At 35.7% G+C, this 16,343-nt stretch overlaps 1 protein-coding gene across 2 annotated transcripts in view; it reads left to right on the forward strand.

Annotated features, from left to right (window-relative positions):
- The window catches only part of ABCD2 (ATP binding cassette subfamily D member 2), a 92,049-nt gene that overhangs the window by 59,617 nt on the left and 16,089 nt on the right, over window positions 1-16,343 (forward strand). For both annotated transcript variants that reach the window (XM_020908528.2, XM_020908529.2), the window contains exon 9: window positions 9,449-9,533. In XM_020908528.2, the coding sequence (XP_020764187.2) occupies window positions 9,449-9,533 (85 nt within the window). The remainder of the gene's footprint in view (window positions 1-9,448; window positions 9,534-16,343) is intronic.

Genomic DNA, 16,343 nt, shown 5'->3' on the forward strand with positions numbered 1-16,343 from the left:
TAGAACTAGTTTAAGAATTTTTCAACCTTAAAAATATATGATAGTAATTGTTATGGTTTATTGAGTGCTTACTCTGCAGAATATAACGTTACTCAGTTTATACTGTCATCTTATTTAATATTTGTAGCTGCCCAATGATGTGGATTTTACTAACCCCCCTTTTACAGGTGAAATTCAGAAGTTTAGCAGTTTCCCCTGGGGCCCTCAGCAAGTGGTAGAACAGGGATTCCAACACAGATGAGACTTGAATGTCAATATTCTATATAAGATATGCCACTTTGCTATGCTACCTCAACATCTTAGATACTAGTAAGGCTTGTTATATCCTTATACATAAAAAAAATGCTAAGGAAATCCACTTTCCTTGCCTAGTCCTTAAAACATGAAACATATTTTTAAGCAAAGAAAGAAAACAAATTTGCAAGGATATCACTTACTCTGGAAGAAGCCTGCTGAAGTTCTAGTAAGACTAATTATTAATAATTTGAAGCAACACTAGTTCCAACACTTAAAGAAATTTGTTTAGAGAAATTCTTTACTTTAGTATAAGATAGATTTTAAAACTATGTCTTATTCCATTAAATGAATTACAAAATAGAAAGGTGTAGAATTGTTAACAGATAGATGTGAGCTAAAGCAGTTTATACATCTTCAGGAAGCAAGAACACTTCACTTCTTAGCTGACTTAGTCTCACTGTTTCAGCATCAGAAGAAGTATAATGACTCAGAGTTTTGATTTGTATGTTCTGATAAAGAAAGATTGCCTGTTAAAGCTTTTGGGTTTAGTGAAACAATGAACATAATTTATTTAAATACATAAAATTAAAGGATTCTTTGACCCAAAATGTTTTGTCTTGTACATTCTTATTTCAAGGGGGGAGCTATTAAGCCCAGAATATTTCTCCACTGTTTAGCAATCTAACCCTATTTTTTCAAATCCTCACTTATGTTTCATAAATGCTATAAAAGTCATAGAGGAAATTTTATTTCAACAGTTTTCACTTAGAAGCAAGAACTTTGAATCACATGGCATTTAGAGATTTTTTTTCCCCTAATGTAAAATTATGTTTTTAAATAGATAGAAAATTCCTGGAAGTTTGCCCAGGAATGAACACTGGTCCCTTTTGGGGAGTATCATTGGGAAATAAGGAAAGTCTTTTCAATCCAGTGCACAAGAAACAATGAAACTCTAGTTCTCATTTCCTTTCCCTTTGACCAAGTTTATTTAGAAATTTTAGTAAAGATGAATATTCAGTTGAGAAATAATAAAGAAAGCAAAGGGCCTGGATTTTTTCCAAATGGGAAAATTAACCCTGGACTACTTGGGATTTGGTAATGTCCTAAGTGTGTATGTGTGTTTGTGCATGTGCGTATTTATGTGTGTGCATTTTGATAGTCATTTTCCTCTTTGAAAATCAGGATTTGCTTAGTCCACTCTGTTTTCTGATATTCTCACTTCAGAAAAATATATGATATGGCTGCCTTCCTAAGAGACCCAATGATTTTGTTTCTAAGTGACTTTTTTTTCTTATTACAAAATTAAGACAGGCCATAAAAATAATATAAAGATAGTAATTTTTCAAATATTATAAAAATGTACATCTTAGAAAGTAAAGGCTTCATAATTCCATTCCCAGAGATGTATATGTTTATTTACAGAAATGCAATTATAATTTACAGGGCTTCCCAGGTGGCACTAGTGGTAAAGAATCCACCTGCCAATACTGGAGACATAAGAGACACAAGTTTGATCCCTGGGTTAGGAAGATCCCCTGGAGTGGAAAATGGCAACCCACTACAGTGCTCTTGTCTGGAAAATTCCATGGACTGAGGAGCCTGATGGGCTACAGTCCATGGGGTCGCAAAGAATCAGACACAACTGACAACTGAGTACAATTATAACTTATATATGTGTCCTTACCTCTAACAAAAACTGTTGCAAAACATTTTTCTCTGTGACTTAATTTTATAACATTTGTGAAACACTAATGAGGTTTTGAAAAATAGGTTCAGATTGCTACACAGTGGAGAAATGTTCTGGGCTTAAAAAAGTTTCCCCTTACTAACTGAGAAGGCAAAAGAGAAAAGTATTTGGGTCAAAGGCAGCTTTAATTTTACATATTTAAATAAACCATGTCCTTTTGTTCCACTGAACTCAAAAGTTTTAGCAAGCAATTGAAAATCTGCATAAAACTTATAGAAGGCCCTCATATCCATGGTTCTTCCATATCTGCTGTTCTGCAGTTGTGGTTTAAACCAACCACAAACTGTGTAGTACCACAGTATTTACTATTGAAAAAAAAATGTGTGTAAGTATTTCACTGTTCAAATTTATGTTCTTTAAGGGTGATCTGTATACAAACACACAATTTTGCAATTTAGTTTTCCATATAAAAAATATTCTAGGTACATTTTTATATCAGTATGTATTTTTTTAAAACTTTTATTGAAGTATAGTTGCTTTGGACATCACAAGTGGTGTGATTGTAAAGAACCTTCCTGCCAATCCAGGACACATAAGAGACACGGGTTTGATCCCTGGGTTGGGAAGATCCCATGGAGGAGAGCATGGCAATCCACTCCAGTATTATTTCCTAGAGAATCCCCTGGACAGAGGAGCCTGGTGGACTACAGTCCATAGCATTGGAAAGAGTTGGATACAACTGAAGCAACTTAGCACGCATGCACACATAGTTGCTTTACAATATTGTGTTTCTGCAAAGTGAATCATCTATATGTATACACATATCCCCCGCTTTTTTAGATTTCCTTCCCATACAGATCACCACAGAACACTGACCTGTGCTACACAGTAGATTCTCATTTTATACATAGTAATGCGCATATGTCAATCCCAGCCCCAATCTCCAACTCATCCCACCCCCCTTTCCCCTGCTGATATCCATAAGGTTGTTCTCTACATCTGTGTCCCTATTTCTGCTTCACAAATAAGTTTGTCTGTACCATTTTCCTAGATTCCACATATAAGTGATATTACACGATATGTATTTTTCTCTTTCCAGCTTACTTCATTCTATATGACAGTCTCTAGGTCTCTTCACATCTCTGCAAATGGCACTGCTTTATTCCTTTTGATGATTAATATCCCATTGTAAATATGTACCATGTCTTTATCCATTCCTCTGTTGATGGACATTTAGGTTCCTTCCATGTCTTGGCTATTGTAAATAGTGCTGCAATAAATACTGGGGTGCGTGTATCAATTTGAATTATGCTTTTCTCCCGATATATGACTGAAGTGAGATTTCTGGGTCGTATGGTAATTCTATTTTTAATTTTTAAAAAATCCTCCATGTTGTTCTCTATAGTAGTTGTACCAATTTACTTTCCCACCAGTAGTGTAGGAGGGTTTCCCTTTTCTCCACACCCTCTCCAGCATTTATTGTTTATAAATGTTTTCATGATGGTCTTTCTGACAAGTAATTTTGATTTTCATTTCTCTAATAATTAGTGATGTTGCACATCTTAGTATGTGCTTTTTGGCCATCTATATGTCTTCTTTGGAAAAATGTCTGTTTAGGTCTTTCATCCATTTTTTCATTGGGTTGTTTCTTCTATTATTGAGCTATATGAGCTGTTTGTATATTTTGGAGATTAATCCCTTGTTGCTTGGTTTGTTTGCAAATATTTTCTGCTATTCTGAGAGTTGTCTTTTTGTTTTATTTATTGTTTCATTTACTGTGCAAAAGTTTTAAGTTTAATTAGATCTCATTTTGTTATTTTTTTTTTTTATTTTCACTATTCTGGGAGATGGGTCCAAAAAGATCTTTCTGTAATTTATGTCAGAGAGTGTTCTGCTTATGATTTTCTCTAAGAGTTGTAAATGCCCAGCCTTACATCTAGGTCTTTAATCTATTTTGAGTTTATTTTTGTGTATGGTATTAGGAAGTGTTCTAATTTCATTCTTTTACAGATAGCTGCCCAGTTTTCCCAGCACCACTTATTGAAGAGACTGTCTTTTCTCCATTGTATATTCTTGCCTCCTTTGTCATAGATTAGGTGAACATAGGTGTATGGATTTATCTTTGGGCTTTCTATCCTGTTCCATTAATCCATATGTCTTTTTTTGCCCCAGTACCATACTGTCTTGATTACTCTAGCCTTGGAGTATAGTCTGAAGTCAGAGAGCCTGATTCCTCCAGCTCTGTTTTTATTTTTCAAGATTGTTTTGGCTATTTGGGGTCTTTTGTGTTTCCATACAAATTAAAAAATATTCTAATCTGATTCTGTGGAATAATGTCATTGGTAATTTGATGGGAAATGCATTGAACCTGTGTATTGCTTTGGGTAGTATAATTATTTTTACCATATTGATTCTTCCAATCCAAGAACATGGTATATCTCTCCATCCATTAGTTTTATCTTTGTTTTCTTTCATCAGTATCTTATAGTTTTCTGAATCATGATATTTTTCCTTTTTAGGTAGCTTTATCCCTAGATAGTTTCATCTTTGTGATGCAATGGTAAATGGAGGTGTTTTATTAATTTCTCTTTCTGATCTTCTATTAGTGTATCAGAATGAAAGAGATTCCTATGCATTAATTTTGCCTGGTTTTGGTATCAGGGTGCTAGTGGCCTCATAAAATTAGCTTAGGAGCGTCCCTCCCTCTGCAATTTTTGGAAGAATTTGAGAAAGACATGTTAGCTGGTCTTTAATGCTTTGTAGAATTCACCTGTGATGCCATCTAGTCCTGGACTTTTGTTTCTTGGAAGGTTTTAATTGCAGTTTCATTTCAATTTAATTACTCATGACTGGCCTGTTCATATTTTTGTTCAGTTAAAAAATTTTTTTAGATATATTTCTTTATTTATTTGGCTGTGTTGGGTTTTAGCTGTGGCATGTAGGTTCTTTGTAGTTCTTTGTAGTTCTTCTCTCTAGTTGTGGTGTGTGGGCTTAGTTCTTCTCTGGCTTGTGGGATCATAGTTCTCCAAGGATCAATCCTGTATCCCCTGCTCTGGGAGACAGATTTTTTAACCACTGGACCACCAGGGAAATTTCTGTTCATCTTTTCTATTTCTTCCTAGTTCAGTCTTAGAAAGTTATACCTTTCTAAGAATTTGTCCATTTCTTCCAGGTTGTCCATTTTATTGGCATACATTGAGTTGGCCAAAAAGTTCACTCAAATTTTTCCAGATGTTACAGAAAACCCAAACAACTTAGTAATTGGTCAACTTAGTAATTGCTTGTAGTAGTCTCTTATGATCTTTTATGTTTCTGTGGTGTCGGCTGTAACTTCTCCTTTTCCATTTCTAATTTTATTGATTTGAGTCCTCTCCTTTTTTTTTTTTCCTTAAGGAGTCTGGCTAATGGTTTTATAAATTTTGCTTATCTTCTCAAAGAACCAATTTTTAGGTTTCATTGGTCTTTGCTATTCTCTGTTTTATAATATTTCATTTATTTTTCTGTGATTTTTATGATTTCTTTCCTTCTACTACTTTTGATTTTGTTTGTTTTTATTTCTCTAGTTGCATTTGGTACAAGGTTGTGTTGTTTATTTGATATTTTTCTTGAGATGGATTGTATTGTTATAAACTTCCCTCGTAGAACTGTGCTGCTTTCCAGAGGTTTTGGGTCATCATGTTTAAGTTTTCAGTTGTTTCTAGATATTTTTTATTGCCTTTTTGATTTCTCCAATTATCCATAGGTCGTTTAGTAGCATATTGTTTAGCCTCCATGTGTTTGTGTTTTTGTAATTTTTTTTTACCCCCTGTATTTGCTTTCTAATCTCATAGCATTGTTTCAGAAAAGATACCTGATACAATATCAGTTTTCTTAACTTTACTGAAGCTTGATTTGTGACCCAAGATGTGATCTATCCTGGAGAATGTTCCATGTGTTCTTGAAAAGAAAGTATATTCTGCTGTTTTCTGATGCAATGTCCTATATATATCAATTAAGTCTATCTGGTCTAATGTTTCATTTAAGACTTGTGTTTTCTTGTTAATTTTTTGTCTAGATGATCCATCCATTGGTATAAATGGGGTATTAAAGTCCCCCATTATTAATCGTGTTCCTGTCAATTTCCCATTATATGGCTGTTAGCATTTGCTTTATGTATTGAGGTTCTCCTAGGTTGAGTGCATAAATATTTACAATTGCTATATATTCTTCTTGGGTTGATCCCTTGATTATTAGGTAGCATCTTTCCTTGTCTTGTTAACAGTCTTTGTTTTAAAGTCTATTTTGTCTGATGTGAGTATTACTGCTCCAGCTTTTTTTTTGCTTTCCATTTTTATGGAATATCTTTTTCCATCTCCTCACTTTCAGTCTGTATGTATCCCTAGGTCTGAAGTGGGTCTCTTATAGACAGCATATATATGGATCTTATTTTTTTTTATCCATTCAGCCAGTCTGTTTCGTCTGTTTCTTCTGGTTGGAACATTATTCCATTTACATTTCAGATAATTATCAATATATATGTTCCTATTGCCATTTTCTTAATTGCTTGTGGTGTGGTTTTCTTGGTATGTCTTTTTCCTCTTTCCCTTCCTTTTTTGTTCTCCTTTCTAGTGTTTTTTGCCTACAGAAGTTCCTTTAGCAGTTGTAAAGCTGGTTTGGTGGTGCTGAATGCTCTTAGCTTTTGTGTAGCTGTAAAGCTTTTGATGCTCTGTCAAATCTGAATGAAAGCCTCTCTGGTTAGAGTATTCTTGGTTATAGGCTTTTCCTTTTCATCATTTTAAATATATCCTGCTACTCACTTCTCACCTGCAGAGTTTCTGCTGAAAAATCAGCTGATGACCTTTTGGGGTTCCCCTTGTATGTTATTTGTGGCTTTCCCCTCATTGCTTTTAATATTTTTTTGTACATAATTTTTGTTAGTGTAATAATATGTGTTTCAGTGTGTTCCTCCTTGGGTTTATCCTTTATGCAACTCTCTTTGCTTTCTAGGCTTGGGTGACTATCTCATTTCCCATGTTAGAAAAATTTTTTACTGTGATATCTTGAAATATTTTCTCGGACCCTTTTTCTTCTTCTGGGACCTCTATAATTCAAATGTTCATGCATTTAATGTTGTTTCAGATGTCTCTGAGTTTATTCACATTTCTTTTCATTCTTTTTAAAATTATTATTCTGTTCGACAGCAGAGATTTCTACCACTCTGTCTTCCAGGTCACTTATCCATTCTTCTGCCTCAGTTATTCTGTTATTGATTTTTTCTAATGTATTTTTCATTTTCAGTTACTGTCTTATTCATTTCTGTTTTATTTGCATTTTAGTTCTTCTAGGTCTTTGCTAAACTTTTCTTATATCTTTTCAATCTGTGCCTCCAGTCTAAGATCTTGGATCATCTTTACTATCATACTCTGAATTCTCTTTCAGATAGATTGCTTATCTCCTCTTTATTTAATTGTTCTTGTAGGTTTTAATCTTGCTCCTTCATCTGCAACATACCTCTTTGTTACTGCCTTTTTTTCCTCTCAAACTTTTATGTTTGTGATCTGCTTTCCAGGCTGCAGGTGGCAGGCACATGAGGGTTAGCCCTGGGTAACCTTTCCAAGCAATCAGCCACAAGTGCACAGAGCCAGCCCTGTCGGGGGCTTTTCCTAGTTCCTAGCAGCAAGTGAGCTGGGGCCAGCCCTGGCAGGGGCTTTTCCTAGCATTTGGCCACAGGTAAAAAAGGATTAGCCCCAGCAGGAGCCTTTTCTGGTGCCTAGTGGCAGGCACAGACAGCTCGCCCTGCAGAAACCATTCTTACCACCTTGCGGGTATGAGTAGGGGCTGACAGCGTGGGGAGAGGCTGCAATGGAGCTCCACCCCCTGCACGTCACAATGACGCTCCACCCCCTGCACGTCACAATGGCGCTCCACCCCCTGCACGTCACAATGGCGCTCCACCCCCTGCACGTCACAATGTCGCTCCACCCCCTGCACGTCGCTCAGTAATGGCTCCGTGATTCTGTGGTGGACCAGGGTTCCTCCACAAGTATTCCCAGTTGTGAGTTTTCTCATTCCTATCCCTTCCGGCTGTCCTGGCTGCTCATAGCCAGCAGCAGTCCTCTCCTCAGCTTTTCTCTCCATTGCCTGTGTTCCAGCACCCAGGGCCCATGCACACTACAGACACAAGTCCCAGGCTCGGAGGTACAGGGCTGTGGCATAGACCATCTCTGTAGGTCTCCCTTTGTCCTGCCTGCTATAGACCAGCTGTCTCACTGCCCTCCAACAGGCCCAGAGGATTGCCTTCTGTCCCAGCCAATCTGCCCCTCCAGGAGGGGTGTTTCCCTGGGTGCGGGAACCTCTCAGCTTCTTCAGATCCCCCACCTAGAAGCAGATCCCATCCCACTTCCTGTCCTCTTCTTTTTCCCTTCTTTCGTCTTACATGGTTCCACATGGATCTACTTGTCCTTTCCAGTGTCCAAGGTCTTCTCCTAGTGTTCAGCCAGTGCTCTGTGTGAACTGTTCCATCTGTAGATGTATTTTTGATGCATCTGTGGGGAGAGATGAACTCCTTGTCCTCCTACTTCTCTGCCATCTTGCTTTTCCCTATACTAGTATGTATTGATCTAACTTTTATTTTTTATCTAACCTATTTTTTTTTTTAGAAAATAGACTTGTTTTTTGAATACATAACCAACAGAAAGTATTTACCATGTTGTCAGAGATGGATAGGTAAATTGTAAAACATGAAGATACACCTACTTATAAATCCTAGCTCTAACATATAGCTGTATAAATTTTGATATATCAATTTCTTCATGAATTTCAGTTTATCTACTTATAAAATAACACTAATAATAGACACCTTACAAGGTTGTGAAATATACAATTAGAAAACTCATGTAAAGTGCCAGGCAGATGGAAACCATTTAAATGAGCTCCTTTCATATCTTTTGTAGACTTTGTAATGTGCGTGTGCGCTCAGTCACTTCAGTTATATCCTACTCTTTGCGACCCTGTGGACTTTATCCTGCTAAGCTCTTCTGTCCATGGGATTCTCAGGCAAGAATACTGGAATAGGTTGCCATCCCCTCCTCCAGGGGATCTTCCAGACCCAGGGATGAAACCTTTGTCTCTTTCACTGCAGGCAGATTCTTTACCCACTGAGCCACCCAGGAAGCCCAGACTTTGTGATAGGCCTGTGCAAATTTGTTGGTCTTTTCTCCCACACCCCTGCAAAATAAGTCTAAGTATACCAAGTCTTTGGAGACATTAAAAAATAAACACCTTTTCAAAGTGTCAGTATTTAAAATTCTTAGAATATGTTCTGTCAATATAAGTAATTATTATCATTAAAAATATCAAATCTAAGACCAAGTGCTTAAACATAAGGCAGTCTGGTCTATCCAGGCATATGTTTTGTGAAATATCAGGTTCTTTGTGTAATAGCTTAAACTTGCTAGGAATCACTCGTCTAGGTAAAAACTGTAAAAGATGCTCTCTTTGGTTAAAAGAGGCTTTATAAAATATGTATTTTTATGTATTTTAAAGGATGGGATGCTATTATGGACTGGAAAGATGTCTTATCAGGAGGGGAAAAGCAAAGAATGGGCATGGCTCGCATGTTTTATCATAGGTAAGTGTGTTATATTCGTTACTATTGATACTATTTTATTGTAATCAAAAACGTTCGGATAGGATCCCTTGTCCTCATTTGGTTTGAAAATATATTTCTGAAAAACTAGTGCTTAGAATTTGTAGTATTTAAATTTCTTAGGTTATTTTTTAATGTGACAGAAATCTCCAAATGTTTGTCCTGTTTATTTTCTGTTGATTAATGTTAGATGACAAAATTAAATTTTTATGTGTCCTAATTTTGAAAGTGGGATTATTGCTAATTTTAAAATGTGAAGAATAGATAACCACTCTTATACTGTTGTGAACACAGTAGGTAGACCAGTCAGTGAAAGTGAAAGTTGCTCAGTTCTGTCTAACTCTTTGCAACCCCATGGACTGTAGCCCTCCAGGCTCCTCTGTCCATGGAATTCTCCAGGCCAGACTACTGGAGTGGGTAACTGTTCCCTTCTCCAGGGGATCTTCCCAACCCAGGGATCTGACCTAGATCTTCCACATTGCAGGCGGATTCTTTACCATCTGAGCCACCAAGAAAGCCCAGATATTCAGATACTTCTCAATTAAATTATTAAATTAAAACTAAATTAACTTTCTAATTAGTCAGTGGCCTATAAAGCTTAGTACTGTTATCCTTGAGAGGATGCATATCTAATGGTAAAAGGAAACAACCAGCATAAATCTTAATGGACTCAGAAATAAAGAAATGCAGGAAATAATTTCTCTTGATAAAACTTTTCTATTTCTAACCAGCTTCATAGCCTTTTGGCTCAAAGTGTCAAGCACAAGATACTGGAAAGAAGTATTGATGCTATTATGATTTGTTCCTTTTTTTTTTTTTTTATCCTATTCTGTGACAAATAAATTCCAATGTTAATGTTAGGCCTCTGGCAATGAGAACCTAAGTTGTTACTTTCAATACTTATATCTTGGGCAATAAAGTTATGTACATGGATGGCTGAGTGGACCATAAGCTGGGGCACATGTAATACTCTTGAAGAAGTGCAGTGGAAGCAATAAAACTTCTGTAGAAACTTTTGAAAGCTGATAAAAACTGCAAAAAAAAAAAAAAATCAAGTAAGCATCATCAAACACTTAGCAATAAGTGGGCTATCAATTTAAAAAAAATCTTTTATTATGGAAAAGCCATTAAAAGTTCATCAAAAAAGAGAATATTGTAAGATGAACCTTATATTCCCATCATACTGATTCAACAAGTCTAATATTTTACAGCACTGTATTTTTTTTTTTATATAAAGCGTTGTGAAGCAAATCCAAAATCATGGAATTTTTCATGAAATATTTTGACATCAATCTCTGAAATATTAGGATATTTTCTTATAGTATATACCATAATCATCATTAATACAATTGACAATAATCACTTAAAATTATTTCATACCTGGTTCATATGCAATTTCCCTGATTGTCTCAAAAATATCTTTTTATACTTGGTTTGTTCAAACCAAGATCCAAACAACTTTTATGTATTGAATTTTGTTGTTATATATCTCTTAATTATTTTTTAACTTAAAGAGTTGTTTCTTCTCTCTGCATCTGTGCCCCTCCCATCATTTATGCTATTGACTTGAAGAAACTAGGTCAGTTGTCCTTTAAGAATGTTGTCCTTTCAAGATTGATCTGATTGCTTTCTCTTGAGATCCCTTCACCTCTTTCCTCAATCTAATTTTTTTCTTATAAACTGGAAATTAGAGCTAAAAACTTGATTATATTTAGGTTCAGCCTTTTTGGTAAGAATATAACATGTAATATTTATCACTGAAAAAATCATGTATCATTTAAACAACTTTATTAAATATAATTAAGTGTTTATATTATAGAAGTAGAAAATTTAGGTGAGTAAAAAGAAGAAAAAATTCTTTTTTACTACTTGTAGCACATAAAATTTTAGTATAGTTTTTTCTCTATTTTAGTATACAAAAGTTGATTGTTATTTTTAAATTTTTAATACATAACTATTTTCATAAAGTATATTACAGTTTATATTCCTCTTTTTTTTCCCCATACCACATGGCTTGTGGAATCTTAGTTCCCTGACCAGGGATTGGATTCAGGCCCCAGCAGTGAAAGCACTGAGCCCTAACCACTGGGCTACAAGGGAATTCCCTGCATCCCTCTTTTTATCTTGTCTCCTATTATGTGTATTGCTATGTAATAGCTAGCCAAGGTTTGTTTATTATTATTATTATCATTATTATTATAACATTTATGTACCAATACATAAATGTATTTAAGTATTCAATTCAATGAATTTTGATAAATGCATATACAATATATAATCAATATCCCAATTAAGATAAAGAATGTTTCTATCACCCTAGGAAGTCCCTCATGCCCCTTCCAGTCAAATCTTTCCATAGATAATTTCTGTTTCCATTTCTAATGCATAAATTGGTTCTCCTATTCTACAACTTCATGTAAATTAACCATGTGTGTGTGTGTTTGTCGCAGAGTTATGTCCAACTCTGTGCGACCCCGTGGACTATAGCTCACTAGGCTCCTCTCTCCATGGAATTCTCCAGGAAAGAATGCTGGAGTGGGTTGCCATTCCATCCTTCAGGGAATCTTCCCAAGCCAGGGATCAAACCCAGGTCTCCCACACTGTGGGCAGATTCTTTACTGTCTGAACCCCAATGGGAAGCCCCAAAATTAAATCATACAGTATGTATTATTTTGTGTTATATCTGGAGTTTATAGATGAGAAAAATATTGTGTAATAACATGGTCTTTTAATAATATACATGGTTAGTTCAAGGATAAGGCAAACTAAAAAATATAAACCAAAATTTGCAAACTCTGAATTTTTATTGAAGTATATATTTTGCAGTGATTTTTTTGAGATAATGTGGTGAGATTCAAGAGTAAACTTTGTAGTATGAAATGTATGACTAGCTGTTAACCACTATTACCTTGAATCTGTTTGTGCCTTATCCATAAATATTCAGTAAAATGATCCCCTGTATAGTTGGTGAAATGTGATATGGTGGTGGTTTACTTGTTAAGTCATGTCCAACTCTTGCAATCCCATGAACTATAGCCTGCCAAGCTCCTCTGTCCCTGGGATGCTCCAGGCAAGAATACTGGATTGGGTTGCCATTTCCTTCTCCAGTTGAATCTTCCCAACCCAGGAATCAAATCCAAGTCTTCTGCATTGCAGGCATTTTCTTTACCAACTGTACTACAATTGAAGCCTGAAATATAAAATGATGGAATGTAATATGTGGCTGTAAATTTCTCATTATGTCAGTGTGTTAATAAGATAAAAACAAGTGGCATTAATAAAAGATGCTAACCTAAAGAGATTTTTAAGTGCCTATAACTTAAATACTGACACTCATGTATCTAAAATATTTTGGGTATAAAATGATACTGAATAAAAACAAAGTTCTAAGTGTATTTGTGGAAAAAATTTAGTGATCCATGGGAAGATGAGAAGGTTGAAAAGCAGAATCCATTTAGAAAAAGATAAAAGGACATAGAAATACTAAAGCCAGTGGAAGGACCTATATTGTTGGTGGAAATGTTAAGTTGGTGCAGCTACTGTGGAAAACAGCGTGCAGGTTCCTTAGAAAACTAAAACTAACATTACCATATGACCCAGCAATCCCACTCCTGGGCATATATCTGTACAAAACTATAATTCAAAAAGATACATGCACCTCAGTATTCATAGCAGTGCTATTCACAATAACTGAGACACGGAAGCAACCTAAATGTCCATCTACAGATGAAAGGATAAAGACGTGGTGCATATATATAATGGGATACTTCTCAGCCACAAAATAAGTGAAATAATGCCATTTGCAGCAACACAGATGCAACTAGAGGTTATCATACTAAGTGAAGTAAGTCAGAAAGACAAAGCAAATACCATATGAGGTCATTCATATGTGGAATCTAAAATATGACACAAATAAACCTATCTATGAAGCAGAAACATACTCATTAACAGAGAGAACGGATTAGTGCTTGCTAGGAGAGAGGATTTGTGGGGACGGACTGAGTAGAAGGTGGAGGTTAGCAGATGCGAGCTTTTATATATATAATGGGTAAACAGCAGGATCCTGCTGTATAGCAAAGGAACTATGTTCACTGTCCTATGATAAATCATAATGGAGAAGGATATAAAAAAGAATATATGTATTATGTTTTATTATAGTTGATTTACAAAGTTATATTAATTACTCCTGTAAAACAAAGTGATTCAGATATATATGTATATATACATATATATATATATATACATACCTGTATATGGAGAAGGAAATGGCAACCCACTCCAGTATTCTTGACTGGGAAATCCCATGGACAGAGGAGCCTGGTGGGCTACAGTCCATGGGGTCACAAAGAATCAGATATGACTAAGAAACTAAACACACACACATATAGGTATGTATATATGCATATATATATCTGAGTCACCTTGCTATATAGGAGTAATTAATGTAACATTGTAAATCAACTTTAAAAGAATTTTTAAAAACCCAGTAAAGGAAAAGTATGATAATGAGAAATTGCCTCCCCTCTTTCTCAAAGGATTAATAAGAAGATTTGAATTGTAATGAGAAAGACTTGAGCTAACAACTAAAGTGGAGAACTTTAGCAAGGAGAATTATGTGTCAAAATCTTGGTCTTTTGGAGAGGATTTTAATTTTAATGTTTAAAAATGATTGGAAAAGTCCCATCTTATAGGAAATAGATTAGATCCTTCTTAAGCCTCACTCTTCTGATGATGCACCAAAAGAAAAATCTGAGAAACAGTGTTATCTAATGTTTTACTTAGTTATATCAGTTTCAGCTTACAGTCACTGCTTAATATATTTGCATGCATGTATGCATGCATGTACACATGTGTGCATGTGTGTGTGCGCGTACACAAACACACACCACAAAACCAGTCCTACCAAGGAAACAAAATATCTTACATCTGCTAGGCTAGGAGTTGCTATGACAACAGTGTAAGAAATATATGTTTTTTTCTAATTCTAAAATAGCATCGTGTCTATTTACCTTAAAGCACTGTAAAAAATAAGACACAATGCAGTAACTTATTACTAAAAATAGAGTTGTACAAAAAAATAAAATTTTACCACAAACCTCTCAGATTTATACTTCCTTTTCTCCTCTATCATTTTCACTTAGAAAAATCATCCACAAACAGAAATAAACTCTGAGACAAATAATTCTTAATACTTTAACCTGAACAGTAACCAAAAGCTAACCAGTTAAACCACTTCTGTTGTCAAGGGAAACTGCAGTGATCTTTATTTCTTTGGGTAGAGAGCTGATATTAAAATCAAATATAGTTAAAGTTGGCTTTGACTCCTGTATCTGTTATCCTTACATTTAGTTGTTTTTGGCTATGCTGGGTCCCTGGTGCTGCAGGAGGGCTTTCCCTAGTTGTGGTGAGCAGGAGCCACCCTTTGTTGCGATGCATGGACTGCTCATTGTGATTGCTTCTCTTGTTGCAGGGCACAGGTTCTAGGCACGTGGGCTTCTGGAGTGCAGGCCCAGCACTTGTGGCCTATGGGCTTGCTGCTCCATGGCATGTGGGAGCCTTCTGGACCAGGGATCCAACCAGTGTCCCTTGCATTGCAAGGTGGACTGTTAACCACTGGGCCACCAGGGAAGCCCTCTATTATCCTTGACAGTGCCCCGTCCCAATAGGAAACAGGATCCTATTAATAAACAATCCATCAAGTTACTAGGAAAACTTTGCAGTGCCAAATATTTTTGCTGAATGGGAAATTACTACTGGTTTCAATTTTTATCTTTTCATTGTCATTTTATTGTATTCTTTTACAGTGTATTTTCTCCTGAAGCATAGTTGCTTTACAGTGTTGTATTAATTACTCCTGGACAGCAAAATGATTCAGTTATATATATGTGTGTGTCTGTGTACATATGTATATATTCTATTTTTAAAAATTCATTTCCATTTTATGGTTTATCATATGATACTGAATATAGTTCTCTTACTATACAGTAGAATCTTCTGTTTATCCTTTCCATTATAACAGGTTACATCCGCGTAACAACAATCTCTCACGCCTTTCCTCCCCCAATCCCTCCCCCTTGGCAACCATAGACATGCTCTCTATGTCCATGAGTCTGTGTTTCACAAATAGGTTCATGTTCATATAAAATATAATAGCATATGGTATTTGTGTTTCTCTGGCTGTCTTCACTTAGTATGATAATGTCTGGTTGCATCCATGTTGCTGAAAATAGCATTATTTCATTATTTTTTTTATGGCTAAGTACTATTTCATTTTGTGGAAGATACCAAATCTTCTTTATCCATTCATTTGTCCATATTCATTTAGGTTGCTTCCATGTCTTGGCTTTTGTAAATAGTGCTGCTTTGATCATAGGAGTGCATGTATCTTTTCAAATTATAGCTTTATCTAGGTATATGCCCAGGATTGGGATTGCTGGATCATATGTTCTTTCCTGGTTTCTCAGACCGTAAAAAATCTGCCTGCAGTATGGGAGACCCGAGTTTGATCCCTGGGTCAGGAAGATCCCCTGGAGAAGGGAATGGCAACTCACTCCAGTATTCTTGCCTGGAGAATTCCATGGACAGAGGAGCCTGGCAGGCTGCAGTCTATGAAATAGCAAAGAATCAAAAATGACTGAGCGACTAACACACACACACAGAAACTCGAATTTTAGCTTTCTGAGTAATCTTAATACTGTTTTCCATAGTCACTGTACCAATTCACATTCCTACCAACAGTATAAGTAAGACGTTTGCACTTTTCTTCACACCCTCTCCAGCATTTATTATTCG

This window comes from Odocoileus virginianus, chromosome 24, assembly GCF_023699985.2.
Source record: "Odocoileus virginianus isolate 20LAN1187 ecotype Illinois chromosome 24, Ovbor_1.2, whole genome shotgun sequence".
NCBI lineage: Eukaryota > Metazoa > Chordata > Mammalia > Artiodactyla > Cervidae > Odocoileus > Odocoileus virginianus.